The sequence below is a fragment of the Grampus griseus genome (assembly GCF_964374135.1).
Source record: "Grampus griseus genome assembly, chromosome: 12".
Lineage (NCBI taxonomy): Eukaryota > Metazoa > Chordata > Mammalia > Artiodactyla > Delphinidae > Grampus > Grampus griseus.
Window position 1 is genome coordinate 50,355,888 of NC_139006.1, and position 9,592 is coordinate 50,365,479.

At 43.5% G+C, this 9,592-nt stretch overlaps 1 protein-coding gene across 1 annotated transcript; it reads left to right on the forward strand.

Moving 5' to 3' along the window:
• Positions 1-403: 403 nt before the first annotated feature.
• ZNF397 (zinc finger protein 397) lies at positions 404-9,204 on the forward strand. The gene is made up of 4 exons (XM_082667665.1): positions 404-467; positions 1,781-2,274; positions 2,550-2,691; positions 5,657-9,204. The coding sequence occupies exons 2-4, from the start codon at positions 1,867-1,869 to the stop codon at positions 6,703-6,705; spliced, it is 1,599 nt and encodes a 532-aa protein (XP_082523791.1). The 5' UTR covers positions 404-467; positions 1,781-1,866; the 3' UTR covers positions 6,706-9,204.
• The last annotated feature ends 388 nt before the right edge of the window (positions 9,205-9,592 follow it).

The following is a 9,592-nucleotide window of genomic DNA, read 5'->3' on the forward strand; positions in this document are numbered from 1 at the left end:
GCAGTTGGAAGGCTCAAACGATACGCAGAGGGAAAAGGAATATAAATGGTTGTTACTTTTTGTTCAGCGCGTTCATCCACGGGTTTACTTCTGTCGGCAGTACGGGAAATGCACAGGAATTACAGGAAAATGACACGACACAAATCAGGAGAAAGAAAGCCAGGGTAGGAGGTGGCCGAGGCGTGCAACAGTGCCCTAGGGGATGGCGACGTCCCCCTAAGATCCCCGCCTCTAGAGCATCCGAGCCCTGGCGTCGATACTCCACGGGGCCCGCAGCCACCCCGGGAAAGCGGTGGGAGGGCCGGAGTCACGCGCTGATTGGCTGACTGTGAGCACGGGGCGGGACGGATGGAGGTTCGGGGGTGGGGGGGCCGCGCGAGCGGAAGGCCGCGAGCGCGCACTTCCGGTCTTTGTGGCTCGCAGCTGCAGGTCCGGGGCTCGTACCCTGGCGGCTCCTGAGCTTCGCGGTGAGGGACACGGGGCCTGAGACGGAGCGGGGGCGGGGAGGGCGCGTGGCCGGGGCAGTGGGTGCTGGGTGGAGGAGCCCCGCTCCTCGGCCTGCCCATCTCCGGGTCTCGGCACCTTGTCCGGGCGGCGTCTCCGAGTGTCCTGGGGACGCAGAGGAGACCAGCACTGTCCCTGCTTTCCAGCGGAAAGGGCAGTTATTCCTCTACCGCCGTGATTTCGCAGATGCTGCGATTTAACCGGGATATAAAAATAGAAAGGCTAGTGCGGCAGGGCTGGTTAATAAACCACGGATTTGTAGGCTAAATATTCCGTTCTCTAAAGTTAACTGTAGTGTTAGTGTTCAGATGTACTGATCTGTCTTGCTAATTCAGGGGTACACCTTTCTATCAATAATCTCCCATCCAAAGATCAGATCATGATCGGTCTATATATTACAAAATTAAAAACAATTATTTGTTGCCATATTTCACTTTTTAAAATGTTTACTCCCCTATCTTCTAAGCTTTTTGAGAGTTGAGATTAACGTTTTTGCTTTTGTGTCTCTATAATATCTGACATTTGCGCACATGGTAAGCATTTAACAAATACTTCTTGGTTAATTTCTAGGTAGACTCATTTATTCACGAGCAAAAACCTTTGTATCTTAATACCTGGCTCGGGACAGAGCCCATAATAAGTGCCTCAATGTTGAAGAAGCGCATTAAATACTAAATTTAATCAAATGGCAAACGTCCAACAATGTTTTTATTTAAATCAACTCATGTTTAATATGGATTTTTAAAAATGTTTTATTACTACCTAAATGAAAAGCACCATTATGTACCATAGGTTAAAGGTAACTAAAAATAAACGTTTAAAAGTCAGCATATCAAATCCTAGCTAGATACTGTTACCCATGGAAGTCTGAGGCCTATAGTTTATTTAAAAGGGAATTCTGTAAGTAACATCTTCAGAAGGTGTTAAAGACAGACTATTCTGCTTGATACAAACAGGATTGAAAGAGAATTGAAAAGGAAATTTCTCAATATGTGATTCATGTTAATACTGCATTCTTTTGCCTCTAAAATAATTTCTCATAGCATAAATGTGGTAGGAATTCTACAAAATGAGAGACGTTGAATGAGGTGATTTTTAGTTTTGTCATTTGATTATTACTTAGTTACAGTCTCAAACCTGATCCCTTTCCATATATTACTCCGATGACTGATCTTTATTATTGTAAGTTCTTAGAGCGATGACTGATCTTTATTATTGTAAGCTCTTAGAGGTTTTTTTCATTGCTGTAAGTTAACAGTGCTTTTATATCCTTCAGGAAAGAAGAGATTACTCAAAAGCAACTGAAGTAGAGGACCCAGTTGTAGTGAGCTTTTTGCTAAGCTGTTTCAGCCCAGAACGGCTATGGAATCCAGAGCAGTTTCAACCCCAGTACCTCAGAATTCTCAGGAACAAGAGCTAATACTAGTGAAAGTAGAAGAAAGCCTTTCTTGGGGTCAGAAACTTAAGCAGAATGGGAGTACCCGATCCTGCCAGGAATTGTTTCGCCAGCAGTTCAGAAAGTTTTGCTACCAGGAGACACCTGGGCCCCGGGAGGCTCTGGGCCGACTCCAGGAGCTTTGCTGTCAGTGGCTGAGGCCAGAGTTGCATACGAAGGAGCAGATCCTGGAGCTGCTGGTGCTGGAGCAGTTCCTGAGCATCCTGCCTGAGGAGCTGCAGATCTGGGTTCAGCAACACAGTCCAAAAAGTGGCGAGGAAGCTGTGACTCTGTTGGAGGATTTGGAGAGGGAATTTGATGATCCAGGGCAGCAGGTGAGAACAGGGAGATGTGATATGTTTTGGGAAAAGGAATCTACTTCCTGGAGCATGTGGCGGCATCATAAGAATGGGGTGAGAATTTGTCTCTACTGAACCATAACCCTGAAGTGACTACCAGGGCCATACCTGTCTCTGTCCTTCAACAGTTCTTTTGTTCCTATCCGTCATCCCTGGAGATGTCTTCGGTGACCTCTTGGAGATTTTTACTAAGCATTTTCCCTAGGGATTTTCTCACAAAGAAATTTTCTCACAAATTTTACTGATTTCAGGTCCCAGCTAGTCCACAGGGACCAGCAGTGCCATGGACGGATTTGACATGTCTTGGAGCATCCCAGGGGTTAACAAACATCGAACTCCAGCCTTTAAAGACACAGCTGAAACCCTGGGAAGCTTGCCTTTCCCCCAGAAGCGGTAAGAAATAGAAACTCATCTGGGAACTGTTATCAGGCCTCTGGTCTTGAGGGTAGAGAATTAACAACATTTTACAGCATGCCCCATGTGAGCCTCACGTTTATTATTCTCGAGTGGAGGTGCTCACTCTTGAGCACCTTTGTATTCAGCAATCCTGATGAATTGCAGTCAGCCCTCCTTTTGTCAGTTTCCCCATCATTTATCCACTTATTCTTTCATTTCATGACTTAATAAGGTGCTAATACACGTCTGTATTGTGGTAGGCACTGGGTCTGTATCCTGAAAGAACTTTCAAGCCTAGATGGGGTGGTGGACAAGCAAAAAGGCAATTACAATACAGTATAGGGTAGTAAATTACAGAACAATTAATGTACTATGGGGGCACATACAAAGGCACCCACCCTAACTCCACCTTAGAGGTCCAAGGAGTACTTCCTGGAGGGAGAGACATCTAAGCTAGGACTTGAACAAGCAAAAAGGCAATTACAATACAGTATAGGGTAGTAAATTACAGAACAATTAATGTACTATGGGGGCACATACAAAGGCACCCACCCTAACTCCACCTTAGAGGTCCAAGGAGTACTTCCTGGAGGGAGAGACATCTAAGCTAGGACTTGAACAAGCAAAAAGGCAATTACAATACAGTATAGGGTAGTAAATTACAGAACAATTAATGTACTATGGGGGCACATACAAAGGCACCCACCCTAACTCCACCTTAGAGGTCCAAGGAGTACTTCCTGGAGGGAGAGACATCTAAGCTAGGACTTGAACTCTGAGTAGAAGAAAGCCAGGTAGTAGGTGGGAGGAGGAGATTCCCGAGCTAAAGGGAAAAACTGTTTCTCTGCTCACAACATTTCTGACACTGCATATGTGGAGTTTTCCCTCCCATCAAGCAATTCTGACACTAACTACCCAGAACCAGTGCAGACCCCACAGGTTAAGGTTTCAGTCCCAAGAGACTGCCTCCCACATCAGATGCCAGTTGCATGTAATGAGTCCCCAGATTATCCACACTTCTGTCCGATATGGCTGCAAATTGGTGCTTCCACAACCCCCTCCTCAGGTTTCATAATTTGCTATAATGGCTCACAGGACTCAGGGAAACACCTTACTTACCATTACCTGTTCATCATAAAGGACAGAAATGAACAGCCAGATGAAGAGGTCCATAGCACAAGGTCCAGAAGGGTCCTGAGCACAGGAGCTTCTGTCTCTCTGGAGTTTGGGGTTCACCACTCTCCTGGGTGCATTCACCATCCCTGAAGCTCTCTGAACCCCTTTGTTTAAGGTTTTTATGGAGGTTTTGTTAATTAAATCATTGGCCATTGGTGATTGATTAACTCAATCTCCAGCCCCTCTCCCTGGAGGTCAGAGGATGGGTCCAAAAGTTCTAACACTCTAATCAACCAGCCGCCCTGCCCTCCAAGAGTCAACCCATTAGCATAACCTCCGGCACCTTCTCGTCTCTACCACAGAGGAAATTTTCAGGGGTTTTAAAATCTCTGTGCCAGGAACTGGGGATGAGGCCAAATCTATATTTCCCACATTACAGTATCACATGAGCAAAGTCCACAAAATCCTGAAGGTGAGAGATTACAGTCCATTCCGGGAATTGCAGGTAATTCAATTTAACTTGAAGAGAGAACTCCTAGGGGAGAGCTGGTTAGAGGGAAACTAGAGACGAAACTGGGACACAGGTTGTGAAAACGTGTCTGTCATCCTTATTCGTTTGTACAGTACAGTGGGGAACAGTTGAAGGGTTTTAGACGAGTGAGTGACATGATGAGATTTGTGTTTTAGGACTCAGTTGCAGAGCGGGAATGGATTTGAGGAAGGCAAGAGTAGAGTCTGGTTAGAGACAGTTGTAATCCAAGTGGCCACAGTGAATAAATCAAGATGTATTGTGGTGAGAGGTGGGAAAGATCACGGCTGACTCCTGTTCTTCTGCATTTAACTTGAATTGCAGTAGCTGGTCATTGTTAAACGTGGAGCATGTGGGAGAGGAGTTGAGGGTGATACTCAGGTTTCGGTCTTGAACAACTTGGTTAATGGCGGTGCTATTCATATAAGTGGGAAAACATAAGGGGAAAAAAATACATGTGATGATGCGTTTAGTTTGGGACATTTTGGTGCTTGTCAAATATTTACAAGTAATATGGCCAATTAGCATTGGATACGAGAGTCTAGAGCTTCATAGAACTGGGATAGAATTGGGGATCTGGGGAGATATTAGCTTATAACATAAGTAGTGATTGAAGCTTAGGACATAGAGAGTTGGTGGAGTGAGGATATATGAGAGCTCAGAACAGAACCCTGAGGAACTCGTGTTCGAGTGATTGACCTTGAATCTAAGAAGGAACAACCACAGAAATCAGGCTAATGTATTTGGAAGAGAATGGCTCTGGAAGGAAGATGTGGTCCCCAGTGTCAGTGCTACAGAGAGGCCAACTAAGTAAGATCCAGAAAGAAGCCATTGGATTTAGCAGCTATGAAGTTGATTTTGATGAGAGTAGTTTGGGGGGTGGGAGGTGCACAGGTATGGCAGAATGGGAACGAGTACCGACAACCGTTTGAAGAAGTTTATTCTCAGTGGGAGTGATGTTGCATGAGGGAGATGTGTAGGCAAGGAGCTTGATTTAAAAAAATGAGAGAGACTTGAATTTATTTAAATGCTGACGAACAGGAGTCAGCAGAGAAAGAGATTGAAAACAATAGGAAAGGAATAGTGGGTAACTGATCAACTGAAGTCTCAGAGGAAGCAGGAAAGGATAAATTTCAAACTGTAGATATAGGCCTTAGTATTAGAAAGGAGGAGGGACCCTATTTTGACCAGTTAAAGAAAAGATACATGCAGATGGCTTTATGTTTGTAAGTAGAAGCATCTATTTTCTCTCACATAGAAAGAGAGTATTGAAAGTGGAGAAATAAAAAATTGTTTTTTTTGCTGTTATCATTTCAGATTGTGAGAACAATGGATCAGCAACAAAGAAGGACATTTCAGGAGAGAAATCGCAAAGACTTCCCCAGGAGCCTTCATTTGGAGGAATTAGTGAACATGAAAGCAGTTCAGAGTGGCAGCAAGGAAGTGCTACAGGGGAGAAGTTAAGAAGATCCCCTTCCCAAGGGGGCAGTTTTAGTCAAGTAATCTTCACACACAAATCTCTAGGAAACAAAGACCATCCTGAGCCCCAGAGAAGGTTGATTCTAAATACAAACTCTATAACGTATCAGAAAGTTCCTGCAGAAGAGAGACCTTACAGGTGTGATGTATGCGGGCACAGCTTCAAACAGCATTCTGCTCTAACACAACATCAGAGAATCCATACTGGAGAAAAGCCGTACAAATGTAGCCAGTGTGGGAAGGCCTTTAGTTTGAGGTCCTATCTTATTATTCATCAGAGAATTCATAGTGGTGAGAAAGCATATGAATGTAGTGAATGTGGGAAGGCCTTCAACCAGAGCTCAGCCCTCATTAGACATCGGAAAATCCATACTGGTGAGAAAGCTTGTAAATGTAATGAATGTGGCAAAGCATTCAGTCAAAGTTCATATCTCATTATCCATCAAAGAATTCACACTGGTGAGAAACCCTACGAGTGTAATGAGTGTGGGAAAACCTTTAGCCAAAGCTCAAAGCTTATTAGACACCAGCGAATTCATACAGGAGAAAGACCTTATGAATGTAATGAGTGTGGAAAAGCTTTCAGGCAGAGCTCAGAGCTGATAACCCATCAGAGAATACATAGTGGGGAGAAACCCTATGAATGTAGTGAGTGTGGAAAAGCCTTCAGTCTGAGCTCAAACCTCATCAGACACCAGAGAATTCACAGTGGAGAGGAACCTTATCAGTGTAATGAATGCGGCAAAACCTTCAAAAGGAGCTCAGCCCTTGTTCAACATCAGAGAATCCACTCTGGGGATGAGGCTTACATATGTAGTGAATGTGGGAAGGCTTTCAGGCACAGATCAGTCCTCATGCGCCATCAGAGAGTCCACACTGTAAAGTGACTTATGAATACAATGAATACTGTACATACTTCAGTCAGGCTTCTATCTTTGTTAGTCAAAAGGGTTTAATTTAATTTGGAGTAAGACTCCATGGAGGTGGTTGTACAGTACTAGGTCTCGAATCAATCTGACTTTATACAGCACTTGCCAGTGCTCATGCACATTGTCCCCTGAAAGCTTTTCCTGTGACTAATTAGAAGAGCAGACAGAAGAATCATTGCTTCCACCTTTCTCTTACCAGTAAGAATACTCAGGAACTGTGAAAGATGGGACTATAGCATTGAAACATCTTTTTCCATGAGAATGTCACAAAGGGCACAGCAACTCTGTCACTGCATCTAATTGTCAGTGGGCCAGATTTGGAGGGTGGTGTGGAGAGTATGAGGGACGTTTTGTCTCAGGAATGCAAAAATTGTACTGACCAGTTAAGAACAGTGGCAGGGCAGCAAGATATGGGGAAACAGTTTCATCGATGACTTATTGAGCCCATGGCAGACCAGAAGTGAGATAGTGAAAAGGAAATACAAATTAAGTTATCCAACAGTTATTTTTTGAGTGGCTGCTTTGTGCCAGGCACTAGGGATACAGTGGAAAATAAGACCATACCTTCAGTTTCACGGACAACACAAACAGGGAGTGACACTATGGTACAATCAGTGCTGTGTGATGTTAAGGAGTACCTGGCCCAACCTTGGATCAGGGGAGGCTTCTGAGAAAAATTATCTGAAGGATGAGTGGCCAGGAAGGTAGGCCGGCCAGGAAGAAAGTCTGGCACATCTGAGGAAAGGAAAAGGCCATTTTGCCTGGAGTATTCCTTTATGAGTTCCTTTTGAAGTGGATTCCTCTCTGTAGGAAAAGCATGCATGTGGCCAGAATCTCTGTTTACTACAGTGCCTATAGTGAAACGTGAGCCAGTGGAGAAATTTGTAAATAGACAAAACCTGGAGTCCTTGGAGCATGGCGTGGTGAGGAGCTTTGTCTTGGTTTGTATGACCCCAGGGGAAGGGTTAAAACGTAGCTTCCTTGTCCAACCTGGAGGCTAGGCCTTCCATGTGGGTGAGGGCAGAGCCCAGTCTAGAAGTTAAGAGTCTTAAGAGTTCCAAATCTCACCCTCGCAGACATAAGGACTCCTTTGGTTCTTGAGACGTGACCAGCGCTTCTGTCGGCTTCCTCCTAACTCCCCAGGCTCCGGGTCGGAAGCCGCTACGGCTGCCGGCTGCCGGCTGCCGTATCATTGGTTTCTGGGTCTGTACTCCCACAGTTCCTAGTGCACACCCCTAGGCTCAGGCACTAAAAACTTCCTCCACTGCTGGGTCTGTTACTCTCCAGGCGCCTCACATGTGTTCAGTTTTGTCATATCAGCAGTATTTCAGTCTTGTGAACTTTGTTAAAGACCATGCTAAAGGGAAATAACAGTAATAGTCACGGTCCATCCAGAGAGACTGCCCTCTTCTGAGGGACCCAGCAGGAAAAGGATCCCTAGACTGGTGCTTCTCAGTGCAATGCAGAAAGGTGTATAGGTTAGTCAGCAACAGAAAGACATGTTATTTAAAATACCTAATAGGTCAGAGTTACAACACACCTTACCAAAAATTCAAGCCTTTGGGAATCTCGAGTCCTGCACATAGGAAGAGTTTTCATGAGGATAAATAGAGAAGTAATGCTTCTGTTGGGGCATGAGCATGTACTAACCAGTAAGAATGGCAGGAGGACTAGATGCCCAAGCTTGGAGAGAATGTGAGAAAAGAAAGGGCTAGGTTAAATAACAAAATAGCGTGGTAAAGCTATTCAACTCATATTCCTCTTCCACAGAGGAAGATCCAATCAAACTGAAAAGGGCAGAACAAATGTTAAGTAGGAATTGATACAACATATATTACAAAAGGCAAATATTCTTTATGTAGAGAGCTCTTACATATATCGGTAAGAAACAATAGGTACTTGCAAAGGGCTTTGTGTATATGTATTACTTCTTAGCCCATAGTTTGCAGATGAAGAAATGAAGGCTTGAGGTCATGGCTTACTCAAGGTCATGTAGCTACAAAGTGGTGAGCTCAGACTTTAGACCCAGGCAGTAGGAATCCAGAACGTGTCTGGGGAGCCACTACTCTACTATCTCTCCATGAAAAAGTCCCAGTAGAAAAAAGTAGTACTTAGATAGGCAAATCACAAAAGAATAAATGCCAATGGACAGTAAATATTAGCCTTGCTAGAATTAAAAATGTATATTAAAGCAAGAGTTGAGATGGCGCTTTTTTTCCCTCATAAAATTAACAAAGATTCAGGGAAATTGGGGCTCTAATGCTGCTGGTGAGATGTGAGTAGATGCTGTCTGTGGCAATCAATACCAGAAGCCTTAAACATTGCCTTTTGACTTTAAAATTCTACCTGGAAATGTATGCTTCAGAAACCATCATGAATGTATACAAAGTCTTAAAAGCTGTTAAAAGTGATGTTGATTAATATTAAATAAGAAAGCGTTCATATCTTAAGTAAAAATATAAGACGATATGTACAATACGATTTGTGTAAAAATATATTTATGCATTAAAAATATTGGAAATATATATAATCTTAATGCTATACTGGTTATATCTGAATAATAAGATTATAGGAGATTTAATTTTTTCTTGTGTTTGTGTCTTCCAATTTTTTCTACAATAAATACCTAAAATTTCTAAAGTTAGAGAAAAAAAGGTTTAAAAGGGAATGGAAGCCCAGGATAGCTGAGAAGTTATCAAGAAAAGCATGTGCTTTCTATGGCATCTTTGTGCCTTCCAAGTCCTAGGCAGTTAGCTAACTCGTTAACTGATCTGTGACTTCCTAACTGGTAAGTGACAATGGCAGATATACTCATCTGACTAGTGTACAACAACAACAACAAAAA